The 19,211-nt window shown below is 44.1% G+C and overlaps 1 protein-coding gene across 4 annotated transcripts in view; it reads left to right on the top strand.

Annotated features, from left to right (window-relative positions):
• EFCAB11 (EF-hand calcium binding domain 11) overlaps positions 1-19,211 on the top strand; it is a 174,017-nt gene that overhangs the window by 93,250 nt on the left and 61,556 nt on the right. For 2 of the 4 annotated variants that reach the window (XM_051826159.2, XM_070065524.1), the window contains exon 6: positions 8,271-8,346. The exons of 1 other annotated variant lie outside the window; for it this stretch is intronic. In XM_051826159.2, the coding sequence (XP_051682119.2) occupies positions 8,271-8,346 (76 nt within the window). Of the gene's footprint in view, positions 1-3,832; positions 4,902-8,270; positions 8,347-19,211 lie in introns of those variants that run through there. One more of the 4 variants, XM_051826160.2, reaches the window with a different exon arrangement.

The following is a 19,211-nucleotide window of genomic DNA, read 5'->3' as shown; positions in this document are numbered from 1 at the left end:
CAGCTCCCTGCTAATGAGCCTGGGAATGCAGCGAGGATGGCCCAAGTCCTTGGCCCTGCACCCACATGGGAGACTCAGGAGAAGCTTCTGGCTCCTGGCTTCAGATTGGTCCAGCTCTGGCCGTGGCAGTCATTTGGGGAATGAACTAGCAGATGGGGGATCTCTCTCTCTCTCTCTCTCTCTCTCTCTCTCTCTGTGTGTGTGTGTGTGTGTGTGTGTGTGGCTCTGCCTTTCAAATAAATAAAAATCTAAGAAATAAAAGCTAACCTTAGGTAGTTAGAAGCGTGGTGACAATGGTTACCAGGTGGGAATGGTCCTGGAAAGGAGAGGACTTTGTGTTAGTGGTGAGACTGGATCATGAGCTCCTCAGTCACTTCCAGTCATAATATCTGTGGAAGGAAATTTACTCCTCAGTTGACTACCATTAAGTAACAAAATGCCAGTATATTATTGATGCCTGTAGATTTAAAATGTACCTGTTCCCACAATGTAACCCCAAAACATTATTTTTACAAGCCACTTGGAAATAGCATTTTGATATTCTTTGATTCTACTCTTTCAACATTTCACTTATCCCTCTCTGAGATTTATTTCTAGGTCATTGATTCAGACTCTGAAACTAGTGTTTTCTATGAACTTATTTTATGCCTATTAGAGTTCAAATCCAGACAGTTTCCAACAGTCTCAAGTGAAAGACATTTTTCACATCTACCTTCTTTTTCATGCTCAATTATATCTTTCCAAAAAGTCCCAGATTGGTAGCACCTGAGAGGACATGCCTCTAGTAACAACGCAAGCTTTTTAGACTTGATTGAGATATATACTTTGGCCTTGCTCCGTTTCTTGAAGACACGTTTTAGTCCCGAGAGGCGGCAGTCCAGGAAAAAGGTAAATTAGAACTCGGTTCTGTTCCCTTCCTTCATGCTTGGCTCTGGGGAGGTCAACTTCTAAAGCTTCCCAGCCACCAGCGAGAGATTAGCTTATGAAATCAGTGAGGCTGCTCTCAGATCGGAAGAGCTCAGAACGCGTGACCCTGCTGCCGTGCTCTTTCACTGCTCGTCAAGCCTGCCACGTGACAGGACATGGAGAAGCCCCTGCCATGACAGAACACCCTCACCACGCCTCCGTTCGTCTGGCTGGAATTCCTTACTGTGGTGTCCCCAAGACCTGGGCCCCGAGGTGCGCTAAATATTTGATGAAGGACTAAGGGGGCTGGATTGTAGTATGCACCTTGGTTTTTTCCCATGCTGAACGAGCATCAGAATCAATTACGATTTTAGCAGCAGGGAGACCTCCAGGCCTGACTGCCCCACCTTTCATATTTGAGTTCCTACAAACGGGCCTGTGCATCCATATTGTATTATGTCCCCAAGGCCATGCTCCTGTGAGAATCACTAGTCTACCATCTGCGAGATCCCGAGGACCAGACTATAGTTCCCATCATTCCATTCTCAGGCTCTTGGGTAATTTCTGGCAGAAATTAGGTTTACAGGAAATATTTATTAAGAAATGAATCTAACTTTTGAGAAAAGTAAGAAATAATAAAAGATTAAAGTGCCCTTTCCTCTGTTTGCAGATCTAACATCTTGGACCTTTAGAGACTAATTCACACTATCCACACAAAACTGTGTTTTTAAATAAATTATTTAAATAATGAAATAAATTGAAATATGAAATAAATTATTTAAGTGCCAAAACCATCAGTCTGGTAAAATCCAAAACGCACTGTTTGGTGGCTAATAAAAGTAGCTAGCACTTGCTTTGCTTTATTTCCCTGGATTGTACAGCTTTGTGATGCTGCTTACTTTCGTTATTACTGCCTCGCCAAGGACCTTATTTTAAATTATTTCTTAAGAAGCCACAACCACTCGGTCTTTTTCAGTCTTATGATTCTAGTATCTTAAGCGTCAGTTTCTTCCTATGAGGTGGGCAATGTGGAGTGGTGGAATGAGCTAGAGCTAGCAGTGATGTTTTGTGTTGTCTCACAACCCACAACCATGTGTGTCAGATGTAAAGGATCCAGAGAAAACGAAGGGAACTGTGTCCTGCTGCAGAAGCCTTACCACTGCTACCCTATTGGCCCATGCCTTAGTTGTCTGTTGCAGATAAACAATCAGCCCTGACACTTAGCTGATTCCAGCAATGAACACATAGCATCTCACCAGTGTGTCTGGGTCAGGAATTCCTGAGCAGCTGAGCTTGGTCCATGTCCCTCATGAGGTGACATTCAATTCGATGTGCACTTGAGGGCTTGACTGGAGCCGGAGGATTTGCTTCTGAGCTGGCTCCCTCACCTGCCTGGCAAGTTGGGGCATGTTGTTTGCAGAGGCCTCAGTTTCTCACCACATGGCCCTCTGGTCAGGGTTACTTGAGTTTCTCCATGACATGGCCCTGCGGGAGATTTCTGGGAGAGAGCCCACATTTCAGGGGAAGGGCTTTTAGCTTTTGCTCTTGAAACAGGTGACATCCAAGAATGTGTGGACATATTTTAAAAACAGTATAGTCTGTCATAGAATGGCAAATGCCCTAAACAGCACTCTGGCCTCAGAATCAGCCCTTAAGGCATTTGGATCTGGCTAAAAAGCCCATGAGAGTTTGCAGACTTGGAAAGCCAAGACACTGTGACAAAAAAACAAACAAACAAACAAACAAACAAAAACTCTAAATGAAAGATCTCTGTGAGTGAGATCCCAGCGGAAAGAACAGGCCATCAAAGAAGGCAGTACCTTTCTCTGAAGGGAGGAGAGAACTTCCACTTTGACTATGGCCTTGTCTAATTCAGATTGGAGTTGGTGAACTCAAGAGGCTTCCATAGCCTTGGCACCTCATGACAAGAGCCTCGGGTGATTACTGACATCATAAATAAGAGTGTCAATTGTTAAATCAACAACAGGATTCACTGTGCACCTGCTCCCCATGTAGGACCTCTGTCCTTAATGCATTGTACTATGCAAATTAACGGTAAAACTACTACTCAAACAGTACTCTATACTTTGTGTGTCTTTGTGGGTGCAGTCTGTTGAAATCTTTACTTAGTATATACTAAGTTGATCTTCTGTATATAAAGATAATTGAAAATGAATCGTGATGGAGAACGGGATGGGAGAGTGAGTGGGAGATGGGTTGCTTGCAGGTGGGAGGGGGATTATGGGGAGAAAAGCTGCTATATTCAAAAGTTGTACTTTGGAAATTTATATTTATTAAATAAAAGTTGAAAAAAACCACTATAGTCTGTAATGCAAATCACTGCAGGGTCAGCGCCGTGGCACATCCAGTTAACCCGCAGTCTGCAGTGCCAGCATCCCATACGGACGACAGTTTGAGTCTCAGCTGCTCCATTTCCAGTCTAGCTCCCTCCTAATGTGCCTGAGAAGGCAGTGGAAGATGACCCAAGTTCTTGGGCCCCTGCACCCACATGAGAGACCCAAATGAAGCTCCTGGCTGTTAGCTTCAGCCTGGCCCAGCCCTGGCTGTTGTGGCCATTTGGGGGGTGAACCAGTGGATGGAAAATTCTTGCTCACTCGCTCGCTCTTGCTCTCACTCTCTGTAAATCTGACTTTCAAAAAAATAAATAAATCTTAAAAGCAACAACAACAACAAACACTGTTTGCTACCTTAGAAGCTTTGTCCAGAATCCAAAAGCAGCTATGATCCAAGATCCTTATTTAATTTCTTATCCTTGGGTAAAAATTTGATATCAGAATTTTTGGTTTCCACTTTATATTTTTTCTAGTGTCTACTTTGCTTTATTCTCTTGTATAAGATAATGAGGTACAATGGTAAAAATATCATGAAGTATTAGCATCAAAAAATGTCATTTTCTGTGTTTCAGACTACAAACTTTCCCTGTCTAGGGAACAACTCAGAATGTCTCCTCTCTGAGAAACCTTCTTAATGAAGGTGGGAAGAAAGGAAGAAAACTGCCTGGTTTTCGGTTGAATCAGTGGGCAGCAGTCACATAGTATTTGTGTATGATTAGAAAAGTCGGTGTCAGAGATAACAGACCTCAGAGGAGGCACCTGACGATTATACCAGAGCTGCTCCAAAACTGCACCCAGTGCTCGTCAGGCGTTTTGTCCTTCATATAAAAGGGGAACTTGCAGGAAGACAAGGAAACAACAAGGTCCACAGTGCCTAGAAGCCCACAAGCAGGGGATTTTTACAAAATCAACCAAAAATACATTTGTTACATGTGCCAGGCTTCATGTTTTTCAGCAAGTATATCACGTTGAATGAATTCTCTTTCAGTTCTTTCCCCTCAACCTGATTCAGTCATTCCTGCTTCAGGTGTCTGGATTACAGCCCTTGCCATGTTGTATTGTTACAATTTTTGGTCTGCAGCTGTCACACTAAGCTGGGAGTGCATAAAGGCCCCGAGCTGTGACTCACATCTCTGAGCCCCAGGCCAGCGCCTGGTCCTTAGTTGATCTTTATTGTTTGTTGTGGGATTTAGCCAGCTGGTATGGAAATACAGTTACATTCGTTTTCCCTACAAGAAGTTTTCCCTACAAGAAAGCTCGCACTCAGAGAATTGGGTGACTTGATGGCAGCCCTGCAGTTTGCACACTCATGGCACAGTTTGAGCTACAAAGTCAGGTTTATGTTTTCTGCTCCAGCTCAAATGCTCTCAAGAAGATTCTAGAAGGGGACTATTGGGAAGCGCCAGCAGCATCCTTGCGTGTCTCAGCCAGGAGAGATGGCTCAGGACAGTGAACACAGTAGTTCTGTGTTTACCCAGCATGAATCACTGTAGTGCAGGAGACTGCCAGAAGGAAGAAGTCTGCTGGTTGGATACAAGGGTCTTGAAAAGAAGCTGGCCTTTGCAAACCTTGCATCTGATAAAGGATTAACATCCAAATTATGAAGAACCCATACAGCTCAATGATAGGAAAAAAAAAAAACCACCCAATTTAAAAATGAGCAAAGAACCTGAATAAATAGTTCTCCAAAGAAGATACCAAAATGGCCACCAGCCGTAAGAAAAGATGTTCACCATCATGAATCATCAGGGAAATGCAAATCAAAACCACTGCGAATACCACCTCACACCCATTAGTATGGCTGTTAACAAAAAGTCAAAAGATAACACATGTTTGTAAGGGTGAGGAGAAAAAGAAACCAGTATACGTTGTAGACATTATGGAAAATAGTACAGAAGTTTCTAAAGAAATTGAAAATGGAGCGACCATGTGACACTGCACCTTCTGTGCTTATTCCCAGTGGAAAGGAACTTAGCATGCAGCCTGGCCATCTGCACTCCTGTGTTCCACTGCAACATTATTTATGATAGCCAGGATTTGGAGACAATCTAAACATCTGCTTCTGGATGAATGGATAAAGAAACTGGTGCGTGTGCGTGGGATGAAATACTATTCAGCCTTCAAAAAGGAAGTACTGCTGTTTGTCATAACATGGGTGAACCTGGAAAACGTTATGCTAGGTAAATTAAGCCAGACACAGAAGGAAGAATGTTTCTTGATATCACATAAGTGTGGAATCATGAAAAGAAAAGGTCAGGCTGCAGAAATAGAGAATTCAATGGTGCTTACCAAGACTGAGGGCTGGGAGGAGAGAACAGGAAGATGTGGATCAGAGTACATGAAGTAACAGATATGTAGGATGCCTAAGTCTAGAGCTGTAATTTGCAGCATGAGTACTATAGGTAGTTTAATTGCGCTACCAAATGAGTAGATTTTAGCTGTTCTTGCCACAAAAGCAAAGGTTAACTATGTGAGATGATGTATATGCTAATTTGCTTTAGTATAATAACCTTTTTGCTATCTCTAAATATGTATCCCATAGCATTGTGTTGTATATCTTAAATATGCACAATAACATTTGTAGAAAAGGGAAGGGAAGGGAATAGAAGGGGAGGAGAGGGAAGAGGACAGGAAAGAAGCGAAGCAAAGCTGATTGCTGTATTCAGACGAAGTGGTGCACTAAAAATCCCTCACAGTAAAGTGCCAAGCTCAAGTCCCCACTTCACTTTCCTTTTTCCCCCAGGGCTGTGCCCTGGTTGATGCAGGCATTGAACATGGCTTTTAGGTAGGAAGGTGGAACTCAGCAAAAGAGATTGTGTATCCTACCTCCTGGCCAAACTGCTAACACCCTTCTGACCACTATCAAGAGGTCTTATTCTAAGAGTCAAGCCCCTAAATGGAGGCTGTTGTGGAAGAGCAGGTGCATTCCAATGGTATTTTATGCCCAAATCCACAGAACCATGGTAACATTCCATAAGACAGGGGACATAGCAGGAGAATCAAGTGCAAGGTGGGCAGTAATGTCAATTTGGAATTTGCAGTCCAGTATTTAAAGTGCCTCTAGGATAACCAGAAGAGGTGCCCTCTCTAGAAATGGTGTCAGGATCAGAAGGCTCCATGAAAGAGGAGCCGGCCCAGGATGTCTGGGCGAGAGCTTGGGTTTTAGGTGTGTGTCTCATGTCTGGTCACCGACTGTTGGTGCAGAAGGAGCTTGGTGGGGCAAGCTGTTCTGGACATGTGCTGTTCTGATGGGAATCTCTGCAGCTGTCTGCATGTCTCAGCCTTCTGGAGGAGGGAGGAGCGGTGAGGGACCTTTTGCTAATGAGTGTGGAAAAAACACTACCCTGTTGTCCCATAGGATGAGGGCTCCCTCTCTCTGCCCTGGTCTCCTGATGGCCGCCCTGTGGAGCTTGCTTCTACTTATTACACTTTAGCAATCGAAATGTCACTTTTAAAAAAGTTCTCTGTGTCTGTTTTTATCATCCATAATTATTTTTAATAGGCAACCACAAATGCATGCTTTGCTTTCTTGGGAAAATATCTCCAATGAAATGGTAGTTTGGTTTTTCCATATGAGTGCTAATGCAGATGGTTGTAATGAGACCTCTTTGATTGGTCACCTCCTATCTGACTCTGAGTTACTTTAGGTATGCTGCCTAGCTTACTTGCTCTTAAAAAAAAGATTTGTTTATTTATTTATTTATTTATTTATTTGAAAGGCAGAGTTAGAGAGAGAGAGAGAGAGAAAGGTCTTCCATCCACTAGTTTGCTCCCCAGATGGCTGCAACAGCCAGGGCTGGGCCAGGCCAAAGCCAGGAGCCAGAAGCCAGGAGCTTCCTCCAGGTCTCCCACATGGGTGCACGAGCCCAAACACTTGGGCCATCTTCTACTTCTCAGGCACATTTGCAGCTGGATCAGAAGTGGAGCAGCCAGGACTCCAGCTGGCTCCCATATGGGATGCTGGCACTGCAGGTGGTGGCTTAACCTGCTGTGCCACAGCAGGGGCCCCTCACTCTCTCTTTATACCCCTCCCTCCTTCTGCCTCCATAACTCAGAATTATCTCGAACTGTAACACACTTAGCTTTTATTATAGCCTATAAACTTTCCATTCTTTTCATTTGTAATTTACCCTCTTTTGTGTGTGCTAATCTGAGAGCAGAATTAAGATGTCTGACTCTAGTTCTTTGCCTTGCAAATATCTCCTAACTCCCTGTCTTTTAATTAACTGAAAGCATTTCTATGGTAAACAAATAACAATTGCAGATTGTGCTACCATCTTTTCTTGTGAAGATGTAAGTGCATCCCTTATTTGTTAAATTACAGCCTTTTATAAAAACTAGATGTGATAGCCGGCGCCGCGGCTCACTAGGCTAATCCTCCGCCTTGTGGCGCCGGCACACAGGGTTCTAGTCCCGGTCGGGGCGCCGGATTCTGTCCTGGTTGCCCCTCTTCCAGGCCAGCTGTCTGCTGTGGCCAGGGAGTGCAGTGGAGGATGGCCCAAGTCCTTGGGCCCTGCACCCCATGGGAGACCAGGAGAAGTACCTGGCTCCTGCCATCGGAAGACCTTTCTCTCTGTCTCTCTCTCTCACTGTCCACTCTGCCTGTCAAAAAATAAATAAATAAATAAATAAATAAATAAATAAATAAATAAAAAATAAAAATAAAAAAAAACCAAACTAGATGTGATAGATTTTGTCATTTTGGGTGACACCAACAGAAAACAAAGGATCACTTCTGTATTTTGTTCTTGGCACACCTTGTAGTTAGTATTCACTTTAGTGTGGTAGGTGGGGTGAGGGTGACAAGCTTTGGAGGCAATGACTCAGCCCTGCCACTCTCTAGTGGTGCAACTGGATAAAGTGCCTAACTACTTCTCTGTGCCTTGGTTTCTTTGTATGTAAAATGAGGGTGGTGATAACATTTGCCTCACAGGATTATGTGCCTGTAGTAACATCATGGAACTGGTGTAATGAGCTCATTGAGTGCTAACAGTCTCTATTTTCACATAGTGTACACACCTCTCTCACCCAGCTTACCAGGTGGAAGGAAGCCTCTAGCCCTCTGTCCAGCAGTCCCAAGGACCTGGTGAGCACCTGTAGCCATGGGCTCCTCCTGCCTTTGCACTTCCACGCCAGGCAGCCATTATGCCTCTTCCAAAAACTGCTTATGTCATTTGTTTGTTCCCAGACGTGTCCTTGCCAGTTGAACTTGTGATTGTAATTATGTAATTTAATTAAATATTAGGCAAACAGATGGAATGTAAGTACAAAAAGACAGCTGCTTTTTCTATAAAAATCAACTTTGAGGGCTTCAGAAAGGCTTGATCAAGCTGAGGCACTGAGATGCCCAGAGTGGTTGAATCCATAGAGGCAGAAAGGAGAATGGGGCTGCAGGGGCTGGAGGTGGGGAGAATGGGAGCTGTTGTCTGGAGGGCACAGAGTTTCAGTTTCACAAGATGAAAAGAGTACCAGGGATGGATGATGGTGATGACTGCACGGTAGCAGTGGGCTTAGTGCTAGCAGACTGTCCACTTAAAAATGCCCACAGTGATAGACTTTATGTTATATATATTCTATCGCAGTTTTTAAAGTTTTAAAAAATCTATCACATTAGCTGTAAGTTAACCATAGAAATTGTGGATTGGGAGATTTTTTTTTAATCATATCTAGGTTGTTTTCCAGTAGTCTTTAAATTTACATGCTTTCAGGAAAGCAAACTAGGAAGCCACAGGCAATTTAGGTGTAATTTACACGAGATACAGATAATCAATGGGCCAGTTTTTAAAATTAACTGCTCAGCATCGATGAGAGTATCATGGAATAAACACATGTTTATATTTTAAGTTTAAAAATGAACCTTTAACTGATGTGTATCAGACTGGACTCTCAGGAAACAGACTCGGAGATGGAGATTGAAGTCATTTGTACTTGTCCTGCACTGACGAGACACAGGCTGGGGGCTCTCCCCAGAGGAGGGGGCATCGCCCTGGGCAGGAACAAGGCAATTTCCTGGTGGGGGGTTTCGTTGCAGGAGTTTTCAGCTGTGAGCTGCTGGCAGATGACACTTCCAGCAGCTGAGGGTCATCCACACAATGTGCAGCCAGTTCTGTGTGTGTGTTTCCTGCTTTGTAGCAGACTTTTTGAAATTCACTGATTGACTCTGCTGCGGAGCAGAGCCTCTTCATGGTTTACGCATCATCTTCTGAAGGTCTCACTGTGCTTCATCTTCTCTACCTGTGGCAGTTGTCCATCTGTGATATGGCCAGTCTGTGTTCTCACCAGTTCTGCAACTTAATCCCAACTCATAAACGTGTGGTGTGTTGGAAGCTTGACTGACGTTAGAGCCTCTGTCCACTTTTGCAGACTTTTCAGTACATACTTTTGAGAGTCCGGGAACAAATCTCAGCTTTTGCTTCTTAAATTTCCTGATGTAGTTTTGGATTTGATGATGCGCTTTGGCGGATTCTCCACGTTCGTGCTACAGGTGCTCTTCTCGTGTCCTGGGATGTGACGGTCTCCCGCTCCCTGGCGTTCAGTTACTCTTGCACCTGCCATGAGTGCCTTCCTTTGGTTAAGCCTCTTCCTGTAGCCCTGCATCTCTTTATCTGATTCCCAGGCTTTCACTTGAGTGATGGCCAATCTCCAGGATGCCCTGATTTCACTTTTAGATTAATCTTCCCAACCTTAAAACAGGTACCTGATTATGTAGTTGTTTCTGTTTATTATTAAATGTCAATTTGTTTTCATTTCCATGAGCTTGTTTTGCTCCAAATTATAAATGCTAAAAGGGGAGTCTGAATTCCTTTGCAAGTGTAACCATAACTAGAGCACAAAGACACTCTGATTACTCTACAGTGTCTGTTTTCTTTTAGCACGTTAGCCTGCGCTGACCTTTTAGTGGGAATACTATTCAGTCTCATTTATACTTAGACTTTCATTTAGCCAAGTCTTGTTGTTTCCTTGGTTGCAAATTTTCTCTCTTTATGCAAACTGGGAACTGAAGCCTTTCATTTGACTTGTGATCTTGTACATTCTGGAAGCTCATACATGTAATCGTGGAACAAATAAAGCAGCTGGAAGAAATCTTTCCTGAACAAAACCCAAGTGGGACATTTGGGTGCCAGCCAGCATTTCAGCAGCTACAGAGGGAGATGTAAAAAGCCTGCCTATATTACAACACCAACAAATCACTTCTGCCCCAATAAGAATGTCCTTTAGGTAATGACCAGATAGAGGGTAGGGACCTTTACACATTTAATTGTCTGACCACAGAATAAAGTGTTTGCAGTAACCTTCCAAGGTCTCTGCACCAAGTTAATTCCTGTAGTAGGACTAGGAGTATTGTGTTCAGTGGACCAAGCCTAGACTAAATTCTGAGTTTGATGAACTCAGACCTCCCATTCAATTACTGTGAGGTCCTAGGCAAGAGGTAGAGTGTTAAACTTCCATCCAAAATTAGGAGTTATTCAGATTAAGCTTAAAGAGGCTGAAGAAGCTACTAAACAGCTACCTAATAATAAATTGGGTGGGTATTTGGCCTAGAAATTAGGAGACCAGTTAGAATGCTCACATACCATATCAAAGTGCCTGGGGTAAGGTCCGAGCTCTGTTCTAGGTTCCAGCATCCTGCTAGTGCAAACCCTGGAGGGCAGCAAGTGATAGCTGAGTTTTCAGGTCCCTGCTGCCCACATGGGAGACCTGGATTGGGTTCCTGTCTCCTGCCTGGCCCAGCCTCAGCTGTTGTATGCCTTTGGGGAGGTACTGGCGGCTGGGAGCTCTCTCTCTGTTTTCCTGTCTCCTGCCACCACCATCTGTCTGCCTATCAGATAAGTAAATATTGAAATGAAGATTGTTTTAAAATGAAGCGCTATAGAATGTGGTAACTTCCTTTGTCTTTTAAGAGAACAAAGTTAAATATCCTGTGATGAAATAATTAGGTACAGTTTCACTGGACATTTTGGTGAGAGTGATATGAGACGTATGTGTACACATTTATATATTTACATGTACAAAAGCTTGGAATGGAGGTAGGTCTTTAAAAATGTAAAAGTGTGCCGAATTTGATTTATCAGTTAATTCAGGCAGCATTAATAGTTGTGTAGAGCAGTTCAGTTCTTCTCAAACTTCAGGCGCACAGGAATCACTTGTATGGGTTTTAAAATGTCCTTCCTGGGTCCCATCCTCAGAGTTCCTGATTCAATAGATGTTATGGGGTGTGTGTGTGTGTGTGTGTGTGTGTGAAATTTTGCATCTAACAAACTCTCAAGTAATGATACTATTGATGTGCAGACCATACTTTGAGCAGTCCAGTCTAGAGATTCAAAATGCAAAGGCAAAGAATGTGTGTGTGTGTGTGTGTGTGTGTTTCAAAGATATTTCAGAGAACACAGCAAGTGCAAAGGCATAAAGAACTGAAACTACATGGCACATGCAGGGGCATGGATTTTGGTTTACTCAAGCAAAGAGCGTGCAACTGGCCAGAGAAGGGGCAGAGGTGATTTCACTGGGGTGAGGAGTAGGTGAACCTGTGGCAGGGGGAGGTGCCAAGAAGTAGGCAGAACTTTGATCATAATGAGGGGCTTGTGTACTCTCAGGAATTTGTTTTCCTAAGCTGGAAACCAAGAGAATAGAAAAATGAAAAATCCAAGATTCAGAAGAGATTTCAAGGTAGAGTTAATGATCACACAGAATTTGGTCAATTATAATCTAATCAACACAAAATCTTGCTGAGTTACACTTTACCTGAAAGTTAAGACTTGGGGTGTCTGATTTCTTCAGTCCTGGTAATTTTGGGGCATTATATGATGATTTCCATGTTCTTAAATATGTGTTTTCCGTAGTTTTCTATCTGATGGATAGTCAGCCAGTCAGCCTTGTCTAAAACTGTGATGATGAACAATTGGAATGCCAAGATATTAACCATAGAAATATCTTAACTCAAAACTGGTTTCTCATGACATAAAGCAATACCTACTTATTACAGAGGCTATAGATGCACAGAAAAACTCACATAACCCCACCCTCATTATAAAGTCGTTGCCAGAATCCCAAGTCCAACTTCTTAGATTCTTTTCTGTGTAAAAAGTACATTCTTCCCTACCAAAATAGCATCACACCATGTAGGTTCTGAAAACTAGCCTAGTTTATCTCAGTAATGTGCCAGTTGTTGGACATTTGCATTATCCCGACTTAATTCCTGTTGTTTCACATTATTATTCATCTGTTCCAAGTCATCCCAGATGTCTGAGGCCTACATGGAGGAGCAGGAATCAGCCAGGGAAGATGAGGGAGGAGGCCCTGGCACTCATGAGGAACAGATACACAAGGCTGGGCCATGGCAGGTGAAGGGAGGTGGGAGCGGAGGCTGCTGAGATGAACACTTGCCTGTAGTTGGACTTCCTGAAGAATAACTAGTCCAAATTAAGTCAGCTGGGGAAAAGTAAATTAGAGGGAAAAGGCAAATAAAAGGAGAGGGTCTCAGCAATCTGTTACTGGGTAGTATTCCTTTTCACACAGATGTGGTTCAGCGCGTTGTTGTTTTATCTGACTTGATTTGGACTAAGTTGTTTTTGGCGAAGGGCTTTGAGTCAGATGATCAGGACCCAGACTCACAGGCTTGGGGCTGACAGCATCCTGTGGTGTGCTGGCGCCAGCTCATGCCAGCTCTCAAGCCAGCCCTGCCCATCGTTTCAGTGATGGTGCCCTGGCGACTTGAAATCAGCAAGTGCTACAAACCAGGCATTTTTCTTTTTCTTTTCATGAGAGCCAATTCTCCAGCACGCACTAGATGTAGCTGAGAGAGAGGGAGTCCAAGGTAAATGTCCTGGGTTCTGGCGCAGGAATCGAACACCAGTCATACATCATGGAAGGCAGCATGGACTTGGCACTCAGAAGGAGCAGGGTTTGAAAATGGCCGTTTTCCTGCGCTTTCTTGCAGAGTGAGGAGCTCCTCTGAGCCTCGACTTCCTCATGGGAGATGATGCCACTGATAAGAACTTACAGGAGGGGGACAGGCTATTATCATGAAGGTGGAAGAGGGGGCGTTAAATTGATTGCTGGAATACGTGAGTTTTGAGTCACTTTGGGGAGATTTGGGTAGAGGATTCTGTAACAACAACAACACTAGTTGTGTTAGCTGTGTGCTTCAGCATGTATCATTGTTTTTATTCCTTGAAAGAACTGTGGAGGTAGATACTAGAGATATGGTTGCTCCTGTTCTATAACCTAAGTTTAAGTTATTTCCTCATAACCAGACAACTGTTAAATGCAGAGAATGGACTTGTAAGCTGAGTTTTTCTGAATTCAGAGTCCGTATTCCTAATCAGTGTGCCTGTAGGATCTCCACGTAGCAGAGATATCTGAGCTAGATGGTATGGATTTGTGAATCCTATGAGTGGTTGAAGTCATAGGTGTGTTGAGGTCCTATGTGGAGCTTTTAAAGAGTGAGAAGACTACAGGGTAAGGATGAAATCCTAGGTGTCACCAACATCAACAAGGTGAGCTATGAGATTTGGCAATATGGAAAACATTGACAGTCTTAGCAAAAATATGGAAAACATTGACAGTTGTAGCAAAAGCAGCTTGGATATGATGATGATGGGAACAGAGATTGCTTTGGATTGGGAGTGAATTGATGAGGAGGAAGTTGAGGGAACTGATGGAAATGCTTTTGAATAATAAGATGCTAAAGAAGAAACTGGAACTTGAGGGAGATTCCTGAGGATACCTATCGGGAAGAAAGAGGGGACAGAGCGAAGGTTTAAGAATGTGCCTGAAGGGGGCTGGTACTATGGCATAGTGGGCTAAGCCTCCGCCTGTGGGCACCGGTTATAGACCCAGCTTCTGCTCTTCTGATCCAGCTCTCTACTGTGGCCTGGAAAAGCAGAAGATGGCCCAAGTGCTTAGGCCTCTGTATCCACGTGGGAGACCTGGAAGAAGCTCCTGGCTCCTGTCTTCAGATCGGCTTAGCTCCAGCCATTGTGGCCATCTGGGGAGTTAACCAGCAGATGGAAGACTGTCTCTCTGTCCCTCTCTCTGTCTGTAACTCTGCCTCTCAAATAAATAAGTAAAATCTTAAAAAAAAAAAAAAAAAAAAAAGAGTGTGACTGAAGGGACCAAGGCCACTAGAAGAGAAGAGAGGTGGAATCCAAAGCCTGGTAGGAGAATTATGACTGCACTGATTTCAGAGTTGGGTTTTGTAGGTCGAATGTGATGGAAAAACAAGGATAATGGCTAGTGTGACAAAGGCATGGCACCAGTGCCTCAGGCCAGGAGAGAATAAAGAACGAGCAAAACCAAGAGGCCATCCGTCTACTGACAGGATGCAGAGCAGTCAGGATCCTGGGAAGGGATCTCAGAGATGTTGAAGAGCAGGTAGAGAGAATAGTGAGTTATGGACAGTAATCTGCCATTGGCTAACTCATATGCAGATGAGTCTGAGTAGTTGACAAGTCCCTGGACCAACCCTCACAGGTCAGCTTTGAAACTCAAAGAAGGTGCAGGTCATCAGAATTGAGGTAACCATAATTCTAATCAGAGAATTGTAGTTGAGACCTTAAACTGGTATTTTTTTGAGTCCCCAACTAAGAAGACTACATATTTTTAGAACAGTTGGTTAGTAATCCACATGTTAGGGACCAGCATTGTGGTGCAGCTGGTTAAGCCGCCACCTACAACACCAGCATCCCGTATGGCACCCGTTCAGGTCTCAGCTGCTCCGCTTCCAATCCAGCTCCATGCTAATGCGTCTGGGAAAGCAGTGAAAGATGGCCCAAGTCCAAGTGTGCATCCACATGGCACACCTGAATGGAGTTCCAGACGCCTGGCTTCAGCTTGGCCCAGCCTGTCCATTGTAGCCATTTGGGGTGTGAACCAGTAGAATAAATCTTTTTTAAAAAAATACACATGTGTATGTCTAAAGAGATTTCTCCCAATTGTGGTGGAAACATTCCTTAGTGACATAGTCTTTAATTAGTACCCCAAAATCTGATAGCATCCTCAACTTTTTCTCATAGTCCTCTTTCTGGGATTGGTAGGGGAAGACTATAAAAGTCCTGGGCCATTTCTTCTTCCAGGAGATGACCAGCTTTACGTGTTCTGAAGAATAATGCTAATAATAATCATTGTTGTCATTTGTTAAACTTCATGCCAGCCAATGTACTAAGCACTTTATATAGATCATCTGTCCCTTTATAACCTTAAAATAATTCCATGATATGGGTCCATTTTCTGTCTTTATTTTATAGATAAAGGCTCTGAAGATTAGAGAGGTTAAGTCCCTTGCGCAGGTTGATCAGCTTATAAGTGATGGAGCCAATATTCAAATCCAGACAGTTTGCCTATAGGACTTGAGATCCAAACTCTGACGAGCTTTCAGTCAGTGGCTGGGCTGATCAAAGTCATCTTGATGGGAGAAGTTAGCGTGCTCGTGTCTGTGAAGGAACTGGACAGTAGCTACCCCAGGGATCTCTTTTTCAGACTCACCACTGGAATGAACTGGGGCTCCTGAATGCACCCCCGCCTTCTCGTTGCTCGTTCTCAGCTTGTGTCTCCCCAGGGCACAGACTCATGGTGCCTCCCGAGCACTCTGTCACCTGCACAGTTCTGCTTTCTCTTTCTTGCTTTTTCTTTCTTTCTTCCTTTCTTCCTTTCTTCCTTTCTTCCTTCCCTTCCTTTCCTTCCTTCCCTTCCTTCCCTTCCTTCCCTTCCTTCCTTCCTGGCAGAGTGGACAGTGAGAGAGAGAGACAGTGAGAAAGGTCTTCCTTTTCTTCTGGTTCAGCCCCCAGTGGCTGCTCCAGTGGCGCGCTGCGGCCGGCGCACCACGCTGATCCGATGGCAGGAGCCAGGAGCCAGGTGCTTCTCCTGGTCTCCCATGCGGGTGCAGGGCCCATGCACCTGGGCCATCCTCCACTGCACTCCCTGGCCATAGCAGAGAGCTGGCCTGGAAGAGGGGCAACCGGGACAGAATCCGGCGCCCCGACCGGGACTAGAACCCGGTGTGCCAGTGCCGCAGGCAGAGGATTAGCCTAGTGAGCCGCAGCGCCGGCCACAGTTCTGCTTTCCCAAGATGGTGCCCCTCACTGCCAGGGCCAAATGAGGCATCTTCTCAGCACCCCAGAAGGTAAACCTCTGGGCTCTACTTGCCAGAGAGCTGAGTGGTGGCATGAAGACATTCATTCTGTCACTGACTTTAGGAATTATTGGAGTGTTGTTCTACGTACATACTCCTTTGGTGGTGCTTGGGTATTCCAGATATGAGGAGGTTGTTGAGCTGATGTGTAAACCGTAGTTCAAGCACACTCAGAAAAGTAAGAAAAGATATGCATAGAGAAAAAAAGCATCTTTTTGTAGTGATAAAAATGAGCTACTCCATTGGAAAATACCTCCTTGAAAATCAGACTCATTTGTTTCTAAATTATTTGCTGTTTTCAGAAAATGATACCTTTTCTGTTCCATTCCTCATTACAACTTTCATTTTAAATGATGCATTTACCAAGGTCTCATACTTGGATGAACTCCTGGTGTGTATCCAGAAAATACTGAAGGAAGAGCAATGCAATGGAACTCCAGTCAGGGTGGCATTGTGGGCACGGTGGGTTAAGCCCATACTTGGGATGCCTGAACTCCATATTAGGGTTCCATTTTGAATCCCAGCTACTCCACTTCTTCTTCTTCTTTTTTTTTTTTTTTTTTTTTGGACAGGCAGAGTGAACAGTGAGAGAGAGACAGAGAGAAAGGTCTTCCTTTTGCTGTTGGTTCACCCTCCAATGGCCGCCGCGGCCGGCGGCCGGTGCACTGCGCTGATCTGATGGCAGGAGCCAGGTACTTATCCTGGTCTCCCATGGGGTGCAGGGCCCAAGCACTTGGGCCATCCTCCACTGCCTTCCCGGGCCACAGCAGAGGGCTGGCCTGGAAGAGGGGCAACCGGGACAGAATCCGGCGCCCCGACCGGGACTAGAACCCGGTGTGCCGGCGCCACAAGGCAGAGGATTAGCCTAGTGAGCTGCGGCGCCGGCCACTACTCCACTTCTGATCCAGTTTCCTACTAATGCATTCTGGAGGCAGTAGGTGATGCTCAAGAGCTTGGGTCCCTTCCACGCATGCGGGAAACCCAGATGCTATTCCTGGCTCCAGCTTTGGCCTAGCCCAGCCCTGGCTGTTGCAGGTATTTGGGGAATGAGCCAGCAAAAAGAAGGTTCCTTTCTCTCTCTCTCTCTCCATCTCTCTCTCTCTCTCCCTCTTTCAAATAGATGAAAATAAGTTTTAAAACAAGTACAATATGGTGTATATTTCTTTCAGCCTATGTTTATTGATCAGATGAAGTTTTTTTTTATGTTTTTTTTAAACTTTTATTTAATGAATATAAATTTCCAAAGTACGACTTATGGATTACAATGGCTTCCCCCCCATAACGTCCCTCCCACCTACTACCCTCCCCTTTCCCACTCCCTCTCCCCTAGATGAAGTTTTTTTTAATGTTTATTTATTTGAAAAGGAGAGAGAGAGAAAAGTCAGTTTCCCATCCACTGGTTCATTACCCAGATGCTCACAACAGCCAGGGCCAGGCCAAAGCTGGGAGCCTGAAACTCAATCTGGGTTTCCCATGTGGGTGCTAGGGACCCAAATACTTGAGTTATCACCTGCTACCTCCCAGAGTACACATTAGCAGGAAGCTGGAATTGGAAGCAGAGCTGGGACTTGAACCCCCGCACTGTGATATAAGATGCATCTTACCTGCTATGCCAAACTCCTACCCCAAGACTATTTTTAACCCTTTTCTGCAAGAAAACTATTTTACCTTATCTTACAAGATAAAAAAATAACAAAACAATTTTGTTGTACTTTCAATGTTAGGTATGTTCCTAAACATTATCAATCCATAGCATATCCATGTTTTATAACCCCTGCCCCCCACCACTGCCTCTTCCAACCACCTACACAATACAAGACAGAAAGCTAGCTAGTCAGAGGCCCACCTGGCAGACCATCTCACAGTGGTCCAAAAGCAGTACCACTGAATGGTTAACTTACTCCTGATCAGGGAGCCTGAGACCAAAGGGCTAATACCCAAAGTCCCAACATAATAACAAAAATGAAATCAGGAAATTGAGTTCCATTTAGGACTTCGTTAAGGCCTAGGTGTTAACACCCAGAGATTGAGCTAAAGCCAAGTTTTGGAGGAGTGGATAGGAGAAAATAATTGGGAAGTCTGAGAGGAAAGAAGCATGTGAGGTTAGCCAGGTACAAGGCACTCAGATGGATTGAAGATTGTTCTAGGCAGCATGGTCACAGGCACCCAAGCTAGCCTGTAATGGTTTTCCTTGTATTCATTTATCTACTCAAAAGTTCTCTATACATGATCCACAGGCCCAGGGCCCAGTGTAGTGAGATCAAAACTGTTTTCACAATACTTTTGCCTTGTTTCCACTCTCTTGACATTTGCCCTGATGGTTGTGGTAAAAGTTCATGAATTATTTCACCTGATTTTCACTAACTCGAGACAGTAGCACTAAGCTGCTATGGTAATCACTGTATTGTTTACCACCTTGACCTCACAGTTATCTAAGAACTTGACAGCTTCACTTAAGAATATCTTTATTATTTTTATTATTTATTTTATTTTTATTATTCACTTTATTGAATCTCAGTCCTCTGAGGAGTCCTCTGGGGAGTGGCCATGAAGCGTTTTGTCACTGCTGGAGCCCGATGAGCGTCTCCAGGAAGAACATCTGCCTGATTGTGGAGATCTGAGCTGGCCACTGTTTTAAAGGAATGCAACTTATTATTTGAAAGAATAACTGACAGACATACTACTGTTATTCAGACTTGAGTGTTTGTCAACATTTACTCCAGAATGAATAAAGTGAGCCTGTCAATCCAAGAAAAACAACTGACGTATTTGTTGCCAAAGTTAAAATTTGAGCTTTCCAAGGAAAATTAGAACTTAGGAAA

This window comes from Oryctolagus cuniculus, chromosome 20 (genome assembly GCF_964237555.1).
Source record: "Oryctolagus cuniculus chromosome 20, mOryCun1.1, whole genome shotgun sequence".
NCBI classification, from domain to species: Eukaryota; Metazoa; Chordata; class Mammalia; order Lagomorpha; family Leporidae; genus Oryctolagus; species Oryctolagus cuniculus.
The sequence above is the reverse complement of the archived record's forward strand: the minus strand, read 5'-3'. Positions and strand labels throughout refer to the sequence as shown.